This window comes from Crinia signifera, chromosome 5 (assembly GCF_055691185.1).
Source record: "Crinia signifera chromosome 5, ASM5569118v1, whole genome shotgun sequence".
NCBI classification, from domain to species: domain Eukaryota; kingdom Metazoa; phylum Chordata; class Amphibia; order Anura; family Myobatrachidae; genus Crinia; species Crinia signifera.
In genome coordinates, this window is record NC_139221.1 from 64270292 (window position 1) to 64291590 (window position 21299).

General features: G+C 46.0%; 1 protein-coding gene across 2 annotated transcripts in view; it reads right to left on the reverse strand.

Moving 5' to 3' along the window:
- Nucleotides 1-6447: 6447 nt before the first annotated feature.
- The window catches only part of LOC146080273 (solute carrier family 7 member 13-like), a 61898-nt gene continuing 47046 nt past the window's right edge, over nucleotides 6448-21299 (reverse strand). For both annotated transcript variants that reach the window (XM_083187351.1, XM_083187349.1), the window contains exons 2-4: nucleotides 13807-13938; nucleotides 10037-10401; nucleotides 6448-7826 (exon numbers count right to left, since the gene is read on the reverse strand). In XM_083187351.1, coding sequence (XP_083043477.1) covers nucleotides 7581-7826; nucleotides 10037-10401; nucleotides 13807-13938 — 743 coding nt within the window. In that variant the 3' untranslated portion in view covers nucleotides 6448-7580. The remainder of the gene's footprint in view (nucleotides 7827-10036; nucleotides 10402-13806; nucleotides 13939-21299) is intronic.

Below are 21299 nucleotides of genomic sequence, written 5' to 3' on the forward strand. Positions count from 1 at the left end.
ATAGACATTGAAACATCATCATTGGCTATGGTAAGAACTATAGAAAGCAGTCCACTTATGCGAATAGCGCTTGGACAGGGGAAAATCTCTCAGTGTGTATGTTTGATGTTGTATTGACTATACTTGATGTGCAAGCCTATGACCAGGGGGGTCAAAGGGTACAGCTGTCCCGGGCCCTGATGATCTGAGGGGCCCCAAGGTATGGCTGCAGCAGTGATATACTCAGGTGCCCACTCAGCCCCCTGCTCAGCCATCTGTTCGCTTAGTCCCCCCCTGCGGCTCAGCCCCAAGCCGCTCAGCTACCTACTCATCCCCCCCGGACTCACATCCCCCCTGCTGGTAAGTTATCTGCACTGCCCTCCGACTGCTCAGCCCCCCAGCATCCTGCTCAGCCCGTGGCTGCAAAGTCATCTGACTGCCTGTTCAGCCCTCTGGCTGCATAGCCCCTTGGCCACTCAGCTGCATGCTGAGGCCGCACAGCCCCCAGACACTCACCCCCTGCACAGCCCTCCAGCTGCTCATCGCATGCTCAGCCCCTTGGCTGCACAATCACCGGAACGTCTGCTCAGCCCTACGGCCACAAAGCCGTCCGTCCAACTGCATAGCTTCCCGGCCGCTGATCTACCTGCTAGAGTAGTGGTTCTCAACCTTGGCCTTCAAGAACCCCCAACATTGCCTGTTTTCCAGGTCTCCACACAGAATCACAGGTGAATTAATTTGCTCCACCTGTGATCTTTTAAAATGTGTCAGTGAATAATGAGCGCACCTGTGCAACTGCCAGGAGACCTGAAAAACGTGCACTGTTGGGGGCCCTTGAGGGCCAAGGTTGAGAACCACTGTGTTAGAGGATTCTTACATGCACACCACCATGTATAGTCAATACAATATCACATGCAGAATTATAGAGAAATACATCAACGGTTTCATTTTTTTCTCCAAAATTGGTTGATTTGGAAGATTTGGCAATAAAGTGTTTGTGTGCACTCTATAGGGGGAGGGCGGCACTGCAGGAAACTCTTAAATTACTGGTGTTAGCTAATTACAGCTGGCAGATTTTGATGCAAGATCTGACAAATTATTTTTAAAATTAGGTATGCTTATAATTTTCTGTGCAAGCAGAGAATAGTGCCCCAAGAATAAGGGCCAGATTCTCTAAACTTCAAAAGTGATAAAATGGAGAGTCATAAACAGCCAGCCAATCAGCTCCTGTCTGACATTTTTCAAACACAGCCTTCCTTTTTCCTTTTTCTTCTCTCTTTTTTCCTTCTTTTACTTCTTTCTTTCTTTCCTTTATTTTCTGGTAGAGTGGAGACCGTTTTCTTACCTCTTTTTGCAAAATTGACTATAATATCTATTTATATTTTCGCTGAGACCTATATTATTCTCTGTGGAACTGATACACATACTGCCAAAAATTACTAGCCTTCTTTCTAAAAACCCATCAATTCTCTAAATAATCTGATAAGAGTTTATTAAACATAACTATATCAGTTGGAACTGTGTAGGAGAAGGGTGGCAATTGCAGCCTAAAACAAGGGAAATCTACATGAGCATAATACATTAAAAAGTGCAAAAACTTTGTCCAGTCTAAAGTATTACAGTGTATCCAAACAGCATTCCGAACATTGATACAAGTGTGGAAACACTGTAAACTTCTGATGTAAGAAGTGACTACATATAACACTTCAATATCATAACCTTTACATGAACTGTGAAGCACTTGTTTTGTAGATTATTGAGCAATATTTTTTTCTCTGTACATACGTTGTCTATGGCTGCTTTGTATCTGACCAATTCAGACTTGTGGAAAGAAACACTCAGAAATTTGCTAGAGGGAGCCTATTCCTCAAATATCTATCAGAGGGATCACATCCCTAGGCATAGTGTTGGCCTAGGCGGTTGTATCTATTCATGTTATCTGTTTGTGTGTCCATGTCTAGTGTCTAATTTTACTGTAACCTTATTAAAAGCTATATTTTAAAAATTAAGAATACTTGTATCAGGGAACATCCCTGAACATACCAATAGTGTATCACTACAATTTAAGGGTTTTTACCACAATTGACGTAGCTGTGTCTGTCACATGTTCACCCATTTTTTCTAATTTTCTTTATTAAACCGTATTAATTACTGTATAAGAGTGCCCCGACAAAAAGAGAGTCTTTCCCCTTTTTTCCCAATACTATTTTTCAAACACAGTCTGTGACATGGCAGGTAGGAGCTAATTGGCTGGCTGTTTATCACTCTCCATGTTATCACTTTTGAAGCTTAGAGAATCTAGCCCTAAATGAGTAGGAAGTTAAAAAAAAAAAATTCCACTAAAATAAAATCTTTAAATGAATATTATTTGGCTGAAAGGGGAAAAACAGCATCTCCTTATTGCTTCACGAAGCTCATTGCCAGTAATTAGATGGATGTATTTGAAGACTGCAGGAGGTAAAGTTATTCCAGTTATTACTGTACTATTACTATACTAACACTCCTCCATCAGCTGGGAGGTGTTATTATTAATGCAATGCTGCAGCAATCGGAAGAATCTACTCCATTAATGATAAGAAATGCTCTCAATCCCAATGACACAGTATCACCAAGAATTCTACAACAGACCAGTCACAGCTATAACTCAGGGTTGCCTACTTTTAAAGTCTCCTCTACAGGAGAAGCCCCAAGAGGAGACTGTCAGCAGCACTTCAGGGGCGGGGCCCGATGTAGACACCATCAAGCCCCACCCCCAGTACGGCAATTCCTACAATTTCTGCGCATGTGCAAACCCCCGATTGCGAAAGGCCATGACAAGTTACTCACTCGCTGGGCACTTTGCAGAGGGAAGGGAGGGATAGGAGCGGACAGGGCAGTGGCGGCACTGGGCCATGGGAACGCCAAGCTTTCATGGGCTTCCCCATGAAAATGCTGAGCATTCCCATGGGTATGCGAATGGGCCTATGCCCTATAATGACATCAGCCGCCTGCCATCTCTTCGTCCAGGCGGCCTCAAATATAAGTCAGTCTCAACTGTCTTATATTTGCGATGGCAGGGGAAATAATTTAATGGTTGCCGACCATCGAATGTTTTCTCCTGCTGATGGAGATAAGCAGCAGCCGGGGGGGGGGGGTATATCTTGTAGCGGCCGGGGGGGGGTATGCCTTGTAGTGGCATGGGGGGGGGGCTGGGGATATGTATCGCAGCAGCGTGGGGTGGGGTGCGGTTACTGCCACTAACCGGAGGAGAAGAAATGTGCTTGAAGCAAGGGGTTACTCCTGAGTCCAGACGGAATGTGTCCGCAGCCAGCCAGAACAACGGAAGCGTGCAGCACTCCCGCGGCCAGCTTTGAATATGTCATAGCCGAGCGCAACCATATTTAGTTTGGGCAGGAGTCGGACAGACGCCGCGGCCGCTAACTGCTGTAGTAGCGCGTCCTGGGGCCAAACAAGGGGGAGCAGCAGCAGCCCAGTCGGGGGGGGGGGGGGGCGGCCAGGTCTGGACCGGCCGCTTGTCACATATACACAGAATCGCTTCCAGCACGTCCCTCACACACAGGAGTCCCCCCGCCAGCGGTCCCCACTACCAGTGTACTTTTATCATTCCCTAACAAGGTTGCCAGACCAGTGCTGGTCGCCCCAGAGCCCACAGTGTGACTCACATGGTTCAGAAGACTGCCCTGCCACAGCGCTGCTGCTCCTCGGTCTCTCTCCCCTCTCAGGCTGACGTCATCAGTCTGAGAGGTGCTCCCCCGGCCTGCCAGCGGCTGCATCTGCAGCTCATTGCAGCCGCAGCAGCAGGGAGGAGGAAGTCGGAGGGAAGCAGCACTTCTCAGTGTTACTCACAGAGCCCGGCCGTGAAAAACATCGGAACCGGTGTACGATATATCGGCAGCCTGGGGGGCTTCTAGATACTCGGAACCCCCCTTTGCGCGCACCCCTGCTGTATTACCAGCAGATGAGCGGCTTTGTGGATGGCTTTGCATAGCGCTGCGCTATGGAAAGCTGTCTGCCCCCCGCTGACACCGCTGGGCAGGCGGAAAACCGCTCAGTGTGTATGCACTGAGCGGCTTTCCCCCCAGTGATGACCAGCGATCATCGCTGTCCATACACACTGGGCAAAATCGCCCATTGTGTATGGACCTTAAGAAGTCTGAGAAACTGAAAATCAAACAAACTCAGTGAACTTAACTGGAAAGCTGAAAACCGCAATAGATGGATGCAGATCTATGGTACTTCCTTGCGCATAGCTGACAAATGACAAACTGTGAAAGTTCTTTCAGGATTCATTAACAAACTAGATATCACAGCACCTGAAGATACAATTTCCCTGAGTGTCAGGACGGTGAGGTATGAGATGTTCACCAGCAAATAGAAGACAATCACTGCAGACCTGGCTGTTATTATACTGCGAGGGATATTCTTGCTCGGGTTCTTTATTCGGAACAATAGGAACATTAAATGAGTCAATAAAGATATAGTGCAGCATTCAGTACGGAAACATATTCAAGAGGTGGCTAATATTTCATATACGGAGTGGACAGAACACAAACTTTACACAGTAAATTTATTGATATTTTTTAAAAGGATAATGAACAAAACTATAGTGGGCAATATGTAATAGGGTGCGATTTTTGGTAATGTACAATATTTTGTCAAAAAACTTCTGAAACACGATTTCCGAAAATTTGCAAATGTAGCATACCTCCCAACTTCTTAACACTCAAAATAGGGACACTTGCGCAGCAGAATCTATGCACGGCCAAAAAGGGGGCAATTTTTGCTTTTGCTGGCGATTCCCTCTATGGCGCTGACACTGCAGAGGGGGGTTAGAGAATCCAGAAATGCAGTAAAAACCCTGATAACTGGGATTTTACCGCATTTCTGGTTTGGGGCACCCCACCCTATAATCCTTGATGAATTAAGTTTTCGTAATTAGTAATAAAATAATAATAGGCAGTACGGATGGTGTAATGGTTAGCATTACTGCCTCACAGCACTGAGGTCATGGGTTCAATACCCACCATGGCCCTAACTGTGAGTTTGTATATTCTCCCCGTACATGCGTGGGTTTCCTCCGGGTACTCCGGTTTCCTCCCACAATCCAAAAATATACTGCTAGGCTAATTTGGCTCCCAACAAAATTAACCCTAGAATGTCTGTGTGTGCGTGTACATGTGGTAGGGAATATAGATTGTAAGCTCCACTGGGGCAGGGACTGATGTGAATGGTCAAATATTCTCTGTAAAGCGCTGCGGAATCTGTGTGCGCTATATAAGAAACTGCTAATAAATAATAAATAAATAAATAATAGTATTGCATTACAACTAAGTGCCTATTGTAAGTAAATGGTTATCCATTGCTGTTAATGCTGAAAAAAATCGGAAATTGTAATAAACCCCCTTTGTTTCACTATCACCTGTTTTATATGTACTATACCTCTCTGAGAAAAATCCTGAATTGCCAGTGAAGATTGTCCTGAAAGGTAACATCTTTAAACATACTAGAGTACCACACTAACAACAATACACCCTTGTTCCACACTTACCTACTTCAACGTTTTACTCTACAGGAGATGTAGGTAGGAGGTAATGGGGTGGAGCTCTGCTAATCGCAAAATTAAGCCCCACCCATATGCAGGGAAAATACAGCAATTGGGCCAAATTTGCATCAAACGGGGATAACATGAAGCGATTAGCATAGAAGAGCGTCATTAGGCCCCATCTATGGATGACTGCTGGTAAGCTTCCTGCTCTGCCAACTTCACCTGGAAGTGGTCAGAATGCGGGAGGGGTGTCCACTGTTCTAGCATTTGAGAACTACCCCCAAAATCAGGAGTCCTCTCGCAGGATCCGGGAGAGTAGGTCTGCATGGATTGTGTACAGTATTGCAGGGTGATATGGTGAATGGTTTTCTGATGAAAGCTTGGTCAGGCCCATGCAAAGCAGTGGGTGTGGCCGAACTATTTTAAATTACTTTAAAAAAGCATGCAAAAAAAAAGGAAATACTTTTAATGTGCCCCTCAGCCAGGGGTACATCCAGAGAGAAGATGGGGCAATCAGTGAAATCTCTAATACCCCCCTGGGCTGGGTGGAGAGGCTCTTATAAAAGATAGGTTTATTTATGTTCGGACCTGAGTGTGCCCCTTTTGTCCTTTTCCTAATTCCATATACAGGATCATGACACACAGGAATATCAGGGTCTTTGAGGATCTGAGAAGTACACACATGTGTGTACCAAAGCGGCACTAAAATATATTAAACAAGATGGAGCCACTCATGCACAGACAAACCTAGAGAGACCATCTTGATAAAGGAGAATGCTTTAGGTATGAAGCAACATTTAGAAAGTGAATAAATTCGCCATCTGGTATCCCCAGGACCACACTTTACAGTTCAACAAAACTAAACCTTAACTTAATCTTAACCAACTAACTTATCTAATAAAAAAGACACGGACACAAAGTGCTGGAGTTTCAAAAATGAATGTCAAATTTAATTTTGACAATTAAACTATAACTATAAATGGTGGCGGCACCAAAGAACGGTCACTATAGGAAAGTGGGGGTTACAGATGACTACACATACACACCATCGCTGGTGATCACTCTCCCTGGTCATCCACCCTGGCAGGTGGTGTGGCCATCCCCCGGACAGAAGCATGGCCCATGACAAATGATGTCAAGGGAGAGTGCACCCCACTATCTACACACACACAAGATCTTAAAAGGATGACCGTTCTTTATAGCCGCCGAAGAAGAGAGAAATAGGGAAGGGTGGGTGGGGCTTCTCAGGACAGAGTGATCTCACATCTAGCATGTGATTTCCTTACCCTGTCTACATCCCTCCCCCTGCTCTGATAGGCCTTGTGCCCATCCTAATTAACATGTCACATGACACCTTCCAAGTGTGACCTGGGGAACCTATTAGTGGTTTATGCTCCCTCACTGCTTACTCAGCATTCGTGATTCTGTAGTGCACTCTATATACCAGGTTTCACACTGAGAGCGCAAAATTCTATACAACTCATTCTCATCTCTGCCATAAAGTTTATTCTTTACACAGTATGTAACAGTGTTTTGACTCCTTTCACTTTCTTGACTTGTACATTAAACCCTTAGTTTTTATTTCAGGTGTCTAAATTCTGAACAGGACATTTTCATGGGTTTTGGCTTTGATTAATTTATTTAGTATTTTTACATGTTTAAATTTCCTTTACAATGCAAGTGAGGTTACAAAAACAAATGTGCGCTCCCGTAATGGAAAGTTATCGGCACATCACATCATGTGTAAGGTGCCTGTAGAACATCTCAGTCTCCTGTGAAACTCATCAATCATGTGTCCAGCACCACTGCAGATTGCCATATTGCCATCCATCCTATGCCCAAGGTCACTGAGCTGGGGTTGAGCAGATTCTCCAGATAATGGATATAACGTTTGTGTTACAAAGCCAAGTTCTGGCCTCTAACCTGTAGGCTTCAAGGCAGAACATATTCATTCTCCCATCAGATAGGTACTAGACATCGAAGCATAATCATTGGCTATGGTAAACTTCAAATGTCTTTATTGTTTCACATTTTTCCTTAATAAACACTTCTGACTTTATTCAGATTTACTATCCTCAAATATATCTGTTGGAGAGACCTGAAGCAAGAGTTGTAAATAGCAGGTGACCCTGTCAAAGTACGGGATTTGTATCTTGAAGTGTACAAATGGTATATAGACAATCACACTGCTTAACATAAACAATAAGGCATAGAAATATTGGATCTTCGGAGACTGTATTATAGGCGCCAGGACCAGGAACAATGATACTGCGACAACTCCAAAGGCAATAGGAAGAAAGACCTGAAATTGCAAACAACATTTGTGATTATCATACAAGCAAAGCATTTATACATCCACACACCAATACTAGGTTACATTTATAATACAATCTCTCTGCTTCATTGTAGGGGGGTGGAGATACAGTAGATGTTTTAGAAATTTGTATACATTTAAGACATACACATATTACATAATTGTGATTATATTTACTGCTTTCTTATGTGTTCAATTACTGTTGGACAATCTAAGTTACGGCTTCCAAACCCTAATTTTTTCCAATAGCAGGTCATCTTTATAATTATTTTTGCTCAGTATTTACTACTGAAAGAAAGGGGAGGGGGACACAGTAAAGTTTCAGGGATATTTAGAAAAATTAAAGAGTACATTTACAGGGGAAAAGGTTAAGTTTGCATACACAAAAGTATGCAACAGTGTAGACACACTACAAGGGATAAAACAAATAACTGATCCTCTCTGTAGAATAGAGGAATGGCCAAGAGCATGGCAAATACAATTTAATGCAAAATCATGCACTTGGGGCTCACAAATGCAAAGGCTAAATGTAGTATTGCACTATATTGGAAACTACTGAGGAGGAGAGGGGTCTAGGTGTCACTATATCAGGCGATTAAAAGGCAGGTAAGCAGTTTAAGAAAGCAATGATGAAGCCAAGTCAGATGCTTGGTTGCAAAGGGAAAGGAATCAGCAGCAGAAAGAAGTAATAATGCCACTGCCAGGTCATTGGTACGACCTCATCTAGAATACTGTGTCCAGTTCTCTGGAGGCCAAATCTCCAGAATAATATAATTAGATTAGAGACTGTACAAAGAATGGCAACTAAAATGGTATACACTATGGCCTACATCACAAAACTCACATGGAAAAATCAAAATAAATCTCAATATGTATAGTTTAGAGCAGACAAGGGAAAGGGGGACATGATATAAACTTTTACATATATCAAGGGTTTTAACAAGGTCCAGAAGAGAAACATTCTTCAAATTAAGAGAAGTAGTAACATAGGGGCAGATTTATTAAGCCTGGTGAAGAGATTAATTAGAGATAAAGTGATAGGTGATAACACACCAGCCAATCAGCTATGTTTGAAAAATGACAATTAGGAGTTGATTGGATGGTGCATTATCACCTACCACTTTATCTCTTCACCAGGCTTAATACATTTGCCTCATAGTTTTTATGTTACTCATGGACCAACACGTTATTCACACTATGCATTTTTGGTGCTAGTTATTTAAAGATAATTAATACATTATATTACTCCAGTTGCAGAATCCCTCTATACCTGTAGCAGGGGGGAGTGATCCTAGGATCACATAGGAGCGCTGGTGGATATAATCCATATATGAACCTTAAATGGTTATAACAAACAAAACTGCAGCCGCTTTTAAAAGGATGTGTACCTTTATGAACAAATAGAACTGGCAAATGACTGTGGCAAAATAAATTGTCACTGTCATTTTAAGAAGAGCAGTTTTGTTGGGACAAATAATCAATCACGACATTACTGAGAACTAATGCGAAATATTAGGTTTAATATTCTTACTGTACATGTCCTTAACATGTATTTGCTAATATACCATTAAAAATGAGACTGTTTATTTGGTACTTGTATCCTAGCACGGATTTCCTAGATTTCCATCTTATGGCATCTAATGCCATTGCATGCATCGCATGCCATATAGCCGCATACAATGCATACGATGCATGCGATGCGATTTTTAATTGTATAAGCACCCTAATGGGTGCTTACAATGTTAAATGCACCACCACACGTGAACCCGAAGCGTGGCGAGCCCGCGAGGGGTGGCGGTACACGTCTTCCAACTTTTTCATACCCCTACAATCCACGTCGGCGTGGAGTTGATTTTAGATAGTGTGGCGAGTGCAGCGAGCCACCGAGCCTGAAGTGTGGCGAGCGCAGCATGCCCCACGAGGGGACGCATATTACTTTACGTGTATTCCACGTCCCCTCACAGGGCTTGCTGTGCTTCGGGTTGGCGTTGATAGTGGGGGGGCATTTAACATTGTAAGGACCCATCAGGGTGCTTCTACAATAAAAAATCGCATACCATCGCATCACATACCATTGTATACCTTATTTAGTCTTATGGTATACGATGCGATGGGCGCCGTGCTAGGAAACAAGTACCGTTTATTTCATATAGTATTATTAATATTATTATCCTGATTATTATTACTCCATTTCTTACCTTGTATGGACGGTGCAGGTTGGGCTCTCTGTAACGCAGCACAATCAGGCTAATACAAGTAAGTCCAACTAACAGCCAGGATGCAAAGCTAAAGTAATTTGTTAATGAGATGAGATCAGAAGGAATGACAAAAACACATGCAATAACTGTGGAGATGATCATGGCTGGCGCTGGAGTCAGGTAATGCACATGGAGCATTGATATGATAGCTGGCAGATGTCCTTCTTTGCTTCCGGCGTAGTTTAATCGCCCTAACATAAACATGCCGCCATTGAGGGATCCAAATATTGAGATTGCCACAGAAACAGGAATGATCCAGGCAACCGATGGAATTGTTCTATCAGCCCATGTGACTGACACCGCAGCTGCAACAAAAGGATTGTATAGAATATTTTACTAATGTGATCTGTGTTGACATAAAGTTAAATGGTTAAATGCTACAAACCCTCTCTAAACTAAGTTTTATTGTGCAGGATTTATCAGCCTCAATTACATCAAATCTCCCAAGACTTAAAGGTTAGTCTGATTAGACTGCAGGTGCATGTTGTTTACTTGACTCTATAAAAGGGTCTGAATGTGCCCAAGCCTGTCACTGTGTTATTGGAGCATCTCAGTGCTTTAAGGCTGTACTGTACTTAGCCCAGGAGAGCTCGATACCTTATCATATTGACTGTTGTTCATCTTCAATATACTAATTTCCTCAATATAATCTACAACGGGTTGGAATCAAGTTGTGTACTAACCTCCTTACTTACATCGGCTAAACACCTCAACTCATATTCATATCCTAATAATCTGAACATTTCCAGAACTACTCCCTACATGGGAGGGAAATGCAGACCCAAACTTTGCGGAAAGCTAACAGTGACAGCCAGATACATAAATACTAAAACTAGTCATGAATGTGATAAACATTGTTTTGTGATAAAAATACAAGTTTATAATCTATTGGGGTATGGATAGACAGACATTAGGTCTTTAAGCATTAGGTCAACCACTGAAGGTCAACAACCATGAAGGTTGACATGACTGAAGGTCAACATGCATGAATGTCGACATGACTGAATGTCGACATGGGTTAGGTCAACAGGGTCATTAGAGCGACACAATCATTATGTCGACATGGGGAAGGTCAATTGTCAAAAATGTCGACGTGGGGTTTTTTCACTTATTTTACCCGAATGTTGACATAGTTGCCGCAGACAACTGGACATGGTGCACACAGTGTCTAATTAACCAATAGGCTGATTAGGCTGCAGCCTAGGGCACCAGGACGTGCAGATGACAGCCAAGGAATTAAATGAAGGCCTTCTCAGTGCTTTAAGGCTGTATAGTGCTTTAAGGCTGTACATTTCTTATATGCTTGTTACCTATCACTTGCCACAATGTGCTTTGAGGGTACAGTTCTTAAAGTGACTGCCTGATGGCTGCGCCAATGTAACTTACTGATGGAACCATTACTTTCTGTACATTGTGCTACAGCGCCAGCTGGGCAACCTGAAGTAAAAGTCTCCTTCACACACCACAAGCATTAGATCCTACATGCCAGTTGTATGACCTTGGTTACATGCACATGGGCAGTATTACTGGGAGTCCCTGAGTGCCTATACGTGTGTTCAGCAGGATCACAAGGGGAGCTACATGTGTATTTGTCTAGGCCACCTGGAACCTTTAATCTGTACATGTCTCCCAAACATTTATACTTAGCCCATCGAGTTGGCATACTAAATGCAATGAGGCCCATTGTCTATACATTAAAGCTAAGAACTCTGTATTATTGCAATTTAGAAAGAGCAAACAAAGTTGTATTGGTAATCTATCCCTGGGGGTTGTTAGAGGTAGATATACCCCTTTTCCCCTCAATAGCAGACTTTTGCAGTAGACTCTGGTGCTTGTTAGAGCCTTCTGTCCTTGTGCCAGAAACTTGGGGTGACATTTAATGGGATGCGATTTTTCGTAATCTCTGAAACCGCACATTATCGCATCTTCCAAAACCGGGATTAGAAAAAAAAAAATGACTATTTAATGGAATGTGAATTTGCGGGTGAAACATTCAACATGGTGTGATTTTTAGTAATGATAATGTGCGATTGTTTTAGACATGAAAATGTGCGGTATTTAGTCGTTCCTGGTTCCAAAAATATGGGGGACAAAAAACTGGGGGTCCCCTGTATTTTGAAACCAGCACTGGGCTCCAACAGCCTGCAGTATCATGCCGCAGCCGAGTGACACTTTTTATGTAAGGTCCCTCTGCCATATCATGCTCACCGTGGCTGGTCAGCCGTGAATGGGGGACCTGGGGGAGTGGGAACATCTCTTTACTGTTCAGAGCTGAAGCCTGGGGCTGTCCCGGCGACCCTAGGCCGTGGACGCCGGGCTGATAAGTGTAAAATAAAAACATTAAAAAAACATTGCTTTTTACAGTCAAAGTCCCAGAAGGCCTCCCCCGCATGCTGGGACTTGGCGAACCACAAGTCCCAGCATGCGGGGCATTAATGGGCCCCTTTGGACATTTAGTTTAATGTTTAAATAAAAACACATACAGGGGGTTATTCTGGTTGATTCGCAAGGCTGCGAATTCGCAGCCTTGCGAGTCCACCAAACCCCGCCTTGCGAATGGTTGGCTGCCGCCACCCATTTGCACGGGCGACTCGCTCACAGGGGTTTTTGAATGACTGTAACAAAAGGGCAGTTTTATTAAGCTCGGTGAAGTGATAAAGTGTCTGGTCTTTATGACCAGCCAATCAGCTCCTAACTGTGAAGTTACAGGCTTGATTGGAAAAATGACAGTTAGGAGCTGATTGGCAGGTGATAAAAACCAGATACTTTATCACTTCACCGAGCTTAATAAATCTACCCCACAGTAACATCCATTTGCAGGGAAGGGGAAACCTCCCACATCTTTCGATGCTCGCCGTCCATTGAAAGATGTGTAAGGTGTTCACATATAAAAGTGACTTTCAAGTCACTTACATATGCATGCACGATGAAAAGGAAATGGGCCCCCCATACCCGCGTCATGGCCTCATGGAAATAGGCCCCCCATACCAGCGTCATGGCCTCATTAGCATGGGAACACCCAGTGTTCTCATTGGAATGCCCATGAGACGCTGGGCATTCCCATATGCTAATGGAGCCGCCCCAACGCCCCTCTCAGCCCCCGCCTGCTGTCCTGGGTGCATCTGTTCGTCGTGGGTGCATGCACCCTACATATACACATGCGCAGAATAAAAACATCAGTCCCCATGCGAACGCAGCCCTGCTGCAAACCGACCAGAATAAGGTCCAGAGAGAAAAGTATAACTTTAATACATCCACTCATTTTACAGCAATATACATACCATTCCAGGCTCCAGCAGTGACTCTCTGCTGCAGCCTCACCCCGCACTGACTACGGGGTGAGCCGACTCCCCTTGCACTGACAGCTAGTGCCAGCTTCCTCCGCATTGATGACTATAGAAGCACTCAGCCCTGATTGGCTGTAGGCATCTCCCTGGAGACGCTTTCAGCCAGTCAGGGCGGAGTGACTTCCCCTTTTTCTATCTATTATCTTCTCAAAGGTGGTAAAGAAATAAGATGTAGAATCGGATTTGTTGTTCTCAGCAACATGCCCTCTTCAATACAACTTGCATCTTAGAAAATGTGCCCCTTGGTTGGGAGAGCTCTTTATATTGATTTGGTTAGTCTGGCCCATGAAAGGGTTAAATACAGTATTGGTTACGTATTGACTGTCCATACTGGTTTCATTAACAAACGAGATATCACAGCACCTGAAGATACAATCTCCCTGGGTGTCAGGACGGTGAGGTATGAGATGTTCACCAGCAGATAGAAGACAATCACTGCAGACATGGCTGTTATTATACTGCGAGGGATATTCTTGCTCGGATTCTTTATCTCTTCTGAAAAACAGGAACATAAAATAAATCAATAAAGATATAGTGCAGCATTCAGTACGGAAACGTATTCAAGAGGTGGCTAATATTTCATACTGTATATGGGGTGGACAGAACAGAACTATACAAACTAAATCTTTATATACAGATGGGGCACTTCCCATCCTGGCTGGCGGATCGCCAGAACGTCCCCGCTGGCGACCCGCCAGCAGCCTCGCCAGCGAATATACTGAGACGCCAGCGCGACGGAAACCCTGTCCGTCTCCGCCTCAGGAAGACGGACAGGGTTAGGGGGGGTTAGGGGGGGGGTGCGGGCAGGCGGCGGGGACCCCGGGTTACCGCCGGCAAGCCGGCGTGGACTCGGGGGAACGGATGGAAATGCCGTCGGAAGGGGACGCGCGTGCCTCTTGTGCGCGCGCGTCCCCTTCTCGCCATCGCCATGGCGCTGGCGGGGGATGGCGGCTGGCGACGCCAGCGCCATCCCCTGCCAAGATGAGACCTGCTCCATCTGTACTGTACCGTAGACAGGGGCGGATTGGCCTGCCGGGAAACCGGGCCGTTTCCCGGTGGGCCGGCCCATAATAGTTATAAAGGGGCTGCTCAACCTCCTGGCTGGGCTGCGGACTTTGCCCCAAAGAAATATGGCTGCGGCTGCGGCCAGCACTGACTGTCACTAGAGCAAAAATGTCCGCGGGAGGGCTGGTGCGCATGTCTGGCAGCACGCAGCTGCTCCCGCGGTTCTGTCTCTAGTCTGTAGTGTCACGACGTCACTCACCACTCACCAGCGTCTGTATCTGTGAGGATGGTTGCAAGCAGGGAGCGGCCAGCCATGAGAGGTGCTGTCCAGTCCAGTCCATGCTGTGAATCCCTGCCGCTGCTGTCCTCAGTCAGGCTCTGTCTCTGCCGGCTCCCAGTATGTCACACTCAGTCACAGCACAGAGAGACAGCAGCGCCGGCAGCACAGAGCTGATCTCCTCTGATCTGTCTCCCAACCCCCTTAATGTCATCATCCCTCATCAGTCATGAGTGACAGCAGATCCTGGAAAAGGGGCGGAGCTACACGAGTGGAAGGGGGCGGAGCTACACGCGTGGAAGGGGCGGGGCTACACGAGTGTAAGGGGGCGGAGCTACACGGGAGCCCAGGTAATGAAAGAAAGAAGTAGATCCACAGCCAGCCAGCCAGCCAGCCAGCTTTTAAGGTAAATAAAGTGGTGGTGCTGGCGTTACGCAGCACTACTAATGTCCGCAACTGGTGAGGGCAATATGCAGTGTCACGACTGTCCGCAACTGGTGAGGGCATTATGCAGTGTCACTACTGTTGGCAACTGGTGTGGGCGTTATGCAGCGCTAATACTGTCAGCAACTGGTATCGGCATTACGCAGCGCTACTACTGTCGGCAACTGGCGCGAGCGCTACACAGCGCTACTACTGTTGGCAAATGGTGCAGGCATTATGCAGCGCTACTACTGTCAGCAACTGGTGCGACCGTTTTGCAGCGCTACTACTGTCAGCAACTTGTGAGGGCATTACGCAGGGATACTACTGTCGGCAACTGGTGAGGGCATTATGCAGTGTCACTAAGGTCAGCAACTGGGGAGGGTGTTACGCAGGGATACTACTGTCAGCAACTGGTGAGTGTGTTCTGCATCGCTACCACTGTCAGCAACTGGTATCGGCATTTTGCAGCACTGCTACTGTCAGCAACTGGTGAGGGCGTTACGCAGTGCCACTACTGTTGGCAACTGGTGCGGGTATTACCCAGGGCTAGTACTGTCAACAACTGGTGAGGGCATTATGCAGCATTACTACTGTCGGCAACTGGTGCAGGCGTTACCCAGCACTACTAATGTCCACAACTGGTGTGGGCATTATGCAGTGTCACTACTGTCGTCAACTGGTGCAGGCATTATGCAGTGTCACTACTGTTAGCAACTGGTGTGGGCATTATGCAGTGACACTACTGTCAGCAACTGGTGCGGGCATTATGCAGTGTCAATACTGTCGGCAACTAGTGCGGGCATTATGCAGTGTCACTACTGTCGGCAACTGGTGCGGGCGTTATGCAGCGCTACTACTGTCGGCAACTGGTGTGTGGGCATTATGCAGTGTCACTACTGTCAGCAACTGGTGAGGGCCTTATGTACTGTCACTACTGTCGGCAACTAGTGTAAGCATTATGCAGTGTCACTAATGTCTGCAACTGGTGCGGGCGTTATGAAGCGCTACTACTGTCAGCAACTGGTGTGGCCATTATTCAGCACTATTACTGTCAGCAACAGGTGTGGGCGATACGCAGCACTGCTACTGTCAGCAACTGGTGAGGGCGATATGCAGCGCTACTACTGTCAGCAACTGGTGTGGGCGTTACGCAGCGCTACTACTGTCTACTACTGTGGCCAACAGTGGGGATTATGCATAAGCAACGCTGCTAATGTGGCCAACAGTGGTCATTCTGTGTAAACCGTACCACTACTGTGGACATTATGTAAGTGTAAGGGTTCTACTACGGTGGGCATTATATGTATAAGCAGTGCTACTACTGTGGATATTATGTGTGTGGAAGGGTTCTACTGTGGGCATTATGCTGTATGTATAAGCAGCGCTACTACTGTGGATATTTTGTGTAAGGGGCACTACTGTCAAGCGTAATGTAAATATAGGGGCACTAGGTGATGTGCAGGACCGTAACTAGGTGTGTGCCAGTGGTGCCTTGCCCACCACCTACATGACCACTCACTGCTGATTGTCATCCGCCACTGCTCTCAGAGCTTGTGGTCCAGCTGCATCAGTTATTGATTGGCTGTCAGACCAGTAGGTTGCCTAGGGTGCTGAGAAGCCTTACACCAGCCCTGCCAGGGTTATATGTATGGGGAGATTCTGTAATGAGCGTATATATATATGTATATGCCTTCCCCCCAGGTATGAGAGAGGTGATCCCTTAATGAGTGGAGGAGCAGCATGCGGTCAAAAGAAGAGTCAAGGAGACAGATATCTCATCATCAACGTTTCCAACTTTACTTTAGTTCGTCGTCAGGATACCTGATATCCTGATGACGAACTAAAGTAAAGTTGGAAACGTTGATGATGAGATATATGTCTTCTTGACTCTTCTTTTGTCGGGTGCCGCTTCCTGGCAGTGATTATATATATATATATATATATATATAATCCACGAAATGTGGCACTCTTATTGAAGTGTGTAAATGAAGACTCAAATCATGGTTTTGATGCACCATGATTTCAGTCTTCATTTGCACACTTCAATCAGACCGCAGTGCCGCAGTTCGTAGATTATATATGTGTGAGCTGTTGTGATTTTATATAGATAGATAAACAGATATATATTGTAATATGTGATGGCTGTTTTCTATTTTTGGCACCTCTCAATTATTTTTTTTTGCTGTTGTGGAGCCCAATATGTTTTTATGTTATTCCTGTGGGGGCTAGCGTTTAATGTTTTTTTTTGTCTGGTGTCATGTGTTTTTCTCCTGTTGGGCCACCAATGTGTATTGTTTTCTGTTTGGGACAATATTTGTTTTTTCTTTGGGGGCCAGTGTGTTTTTGTCGTGTGGGGGCATATGTTTTTGTTTTCTGTGGGGTTTTATATTTGGGGTCAGTATGATTGTTACCTGTTGGGGTTGCTGGTGAAAGTTTCAAAAATGCAACCAATGGTGGCAGTATAACAGCATTAGCATAAAGTTGCATATGCAACTGCATCAAAAATACAAGTCAGGCTGCAACTGCATGCAACTCTAAATCAGATTCTATTATTAGGGACCCGCCCTGTCTTGACAGACTCCACCCCCTTAGCAGACCCCGCCCCCAGGGCTGCTTCCATAAATTTCCCGGGCTGTTTTTACATCCCAATCCGCCCCTGACCGTAGATATGTTTTTTAAAAGAATGAAAAACCTTAACATATTGCGTCTCAGAAATGGAAACAGAATCTGATGTAGCATTTATTCCTATTGCTAGCTTAAATTTTTAGGCAGTGCCCCATGACTTCAACTACCCACTGGTTAGTAACTATGGGGCAGATGTATTAAGCTTTAACAAGGGTGATAAGGAGAGATAAACGCCCAGCCAATCACCTGCTATCTGCCATGTCACAGGCTGTGTTTGAAAAAAGTCAGTAAGGAGCTGATTGGCTGGACGTTTATCTCTCCTTATCACCCTTGCATTTATCTCTTGTTAAGGCTTAATACATCTGCCCCATGACCTTCTATTCAGTATACAGTCTTTAGGTTGACACATATTAGGTTAACATGCATTGGGTCGACCACTGAAGGTCGACATGGCTTAGGTCGGCAAATGAAATTGGTTTTCGTGGTAAGGTCGACAGGGTTGGAAGGTCGACACAAGCATTAGGTTGACAATTGCACGGTGGACAGGCAAAAGATCCACATGAGTTTTTAACTTTTTTCTTTAGCCGACATGTGTTGACATGTGCCGACAAGGGTTATTTCATGCCCTACCATCCACTAGGGCACGGAGGGAGAGGAGAGTAGTGTCCAAAGCAGCAGCAAACCACGCGAGAGGATGCGGTACACTTTGATGGTGTCCAACATTTCCCTTATAAAATTCTACAATAAACAGTATCTGCAAAAGATCATCCAAAATATATTTGTACAAGTTTCTCAAGCTTACAAGAAGTGAAGATTTATTTGGGGTGTGCAGTACATTTCCGTGGCTGGCTTAGTTGCTTCAGGCAGTGGCGTAAGTTCGTCCCAGTTGCCCGGAGGCAAGATGTGTATTCCCCCCCCCCATATACACACAAAACCTTATATAAAGTATATACTGTATATTCTGTATGTCTGTTATGAAATATAACAGGCATATATACAGTATATCTAGAGAGAAAGAGAGAGAGAGAGAGAGAGAGAGAGAACACATATTTCAGTATTCCGAAGTGATATCAATGGCTTTCAATTAATGGATTTAAAATTGCAGGGGAGTAGAGGTGCCCCCTTGAGAGCAGGAGCCCGGCGGCAGATGACTCCATTGCCTCCCAGAGTTCTGCCTCTGGCTTCAGGTCATCATTACACTTATTTTAGCTCTGTATAGCATTTCTTTTCTATGTTTTTATATGTGTAAAGGGGCATACACGTGGTGCAATTCTGGCTAAACTTTTGTTCCAATTTTGCTTCTCTCCATATGCTTCCACTGTGGAGAGAAGCAGGTGGAGAAACATCGCAGGAAGTTATTTTTTTTTTAACTTAAGTAGGGGCCCTAATGCATTGCTTTACCTAGGGCCCACAATTCCATTAAGATGGCCCTGGATATAAAACCAAAGGAGGGGCATGTTATGGTTTTTCTTTGGTTACATTTTCCCCCGTGAATTGGCGGGCAGGGGTTCATTTGGCATTGCTTTGCCCAGGGCCTACAATGCTGTTAAGACAGCCCTGAACTGAATAGACGTAAAACCTTTTAAAGAGCATAAGTGGAGGGCTGTTGTCCATAGCAACTAATCACATTTTACTGCTCCCATCATGTATCTAGTACAGTATATTCTATCTATCCAAATTGTCCTGGTGACAACAATCCTAGTGATGGCTCTGATTAAGCATGCACCCATAAGCATGGGACCATACCACTGCATAACCCTGGTGGGGCCTCCTGGCCCTAGGGTTAGGCCAATAATGCAGAGTTGCCTACTTCAGTAAGGCAGGGGGCGGGGCCACTGACAGGGTGGGAAAGGGTCTGGATGGGGGCAGGGCAGCGTAGATCATCCATGTGGGGGCATGGCCAGCATGATTGTATCCATGTGGCCACCACCCCCGCCGTGCAATGCCAGTATTTCAGGCATTGCACAGAGGGGCGCGGGGCTACAATGACATGATCCGCGTCGTTTGCTCCCACGGAGCCCCCCACCGAGAAGGTGTCATGGGAAACTGCCCGGATTTCAGGAGGCTTGCCCCTCTTTCTGCGGGCTGGGAGGTTGACATGATTTCCGGGACCCTCCCACCATTACAGGAGGGTAGACAACCCTGCAATAATGTTGCTGATCAACTGGTCAGTACCTGAGCATTCAAATAAGTAAATAAGTGCTAAAGTAATATGTGCAGATGAAGAATAGAAACATACCAAATGGAAGATGCTTTCAATAAATTCTCCCTAGTTGGTCAATAAAAAATTGCCCAGCAGTGTAGGATAAGTAAGTGGTATATTTGATCAGTACATGCACACTAGGGTCTGAGCGCTCCAGTGCGCAGACTCATGACCATAACTCAGGAGGTGCTAGGGGACCCCGGTGCTGAATAGGAAGGGGCATTAGAGGAGGAGCAAGTTGTCTGGTGCTCAGCAGTGGGACTTGGTGCAATGGGCAGCATCCCCCCCTCCCCCCAGGGCCGACAACAGAAGGGGTCAAGGGGGACATGCGTGACAGCCCCCGGCGATCTGGAGGGCCCCAGAGCCCGGCCGGGGCCTCTCTGTGTGTTACCCCCATTGGTGCGTGTCTGTGCTGGCTGGCTCAGCTCAATGTGATTTGTCCCAGCCTATGCGTGCTGCTGCCCCCGTGTACCTCCTGGCTGTCTCTGTCGGCTGCCGGCGCAGTGGTGATTGACACTCACAGTGTCCACCGTCCCAACCCAGCTCAGCGCCCGCCATCCTCGGGTCTCTCCAGTCTCCTGTCGGCTGCCGCAGCGGTGATTGACAGGTCGCAGTCGCTCAGCGCTCGGAGGCTGAGTCTGAGTCGGCTGTCTCCTGGCTGCCCTGTGCACCTCAAGGATCTTACTGTGCATGCGCGGCACACCAAATCCGCACTGTGGCTGCTTTTGGTGCCCGGCCCTGTCTGCTGCTGCCTGCTGTGTGGTCCTGTGGAGATTCCACTCAGAGAGTACATTGGAGAAGTGTAAAAGGCCCCATCCGGATCCTCAATGGTAGAGGTAAGGACTAAAGGCCCCCATACATTAGGCCGACTTGTCATAGCGACAAGTCGGACCCAATTTACCTGCGAGCCACCCGGCAGCTCCCCGGAGGCTCACATACAATTTGGCACTTGATGTGCCATTTTTTACATGGGATAAATTGCATGTGATTTATCCCATGTAAAAAAAAACCAGAGGAGCTGCAGGGCGGTGAGGAGTAGTGGGGGCGGGCAGCGGCGGCGGTGGTGGTGGGGGCGGGCAGCGGCGGCCAGCGGTGGTGGGGGCGAGCGGCGGGTGCGGTGAGTGCTGCTGACCTGGCCGGGCAGTGTACTTACACATAGCAGCAGCGGGGACGGGCAGCGCAGTGGCGGCTATTATATTTTTAAAATACTTGTCAAATGACCGGCCGCTCTCTGATTGGCCGGAGAGCTCTCAGCCAATCAGAGAGCGGCCGGTCATTTGACAAGTATTTTAAAAATATAATAGCCGCCACTGCGCTGCC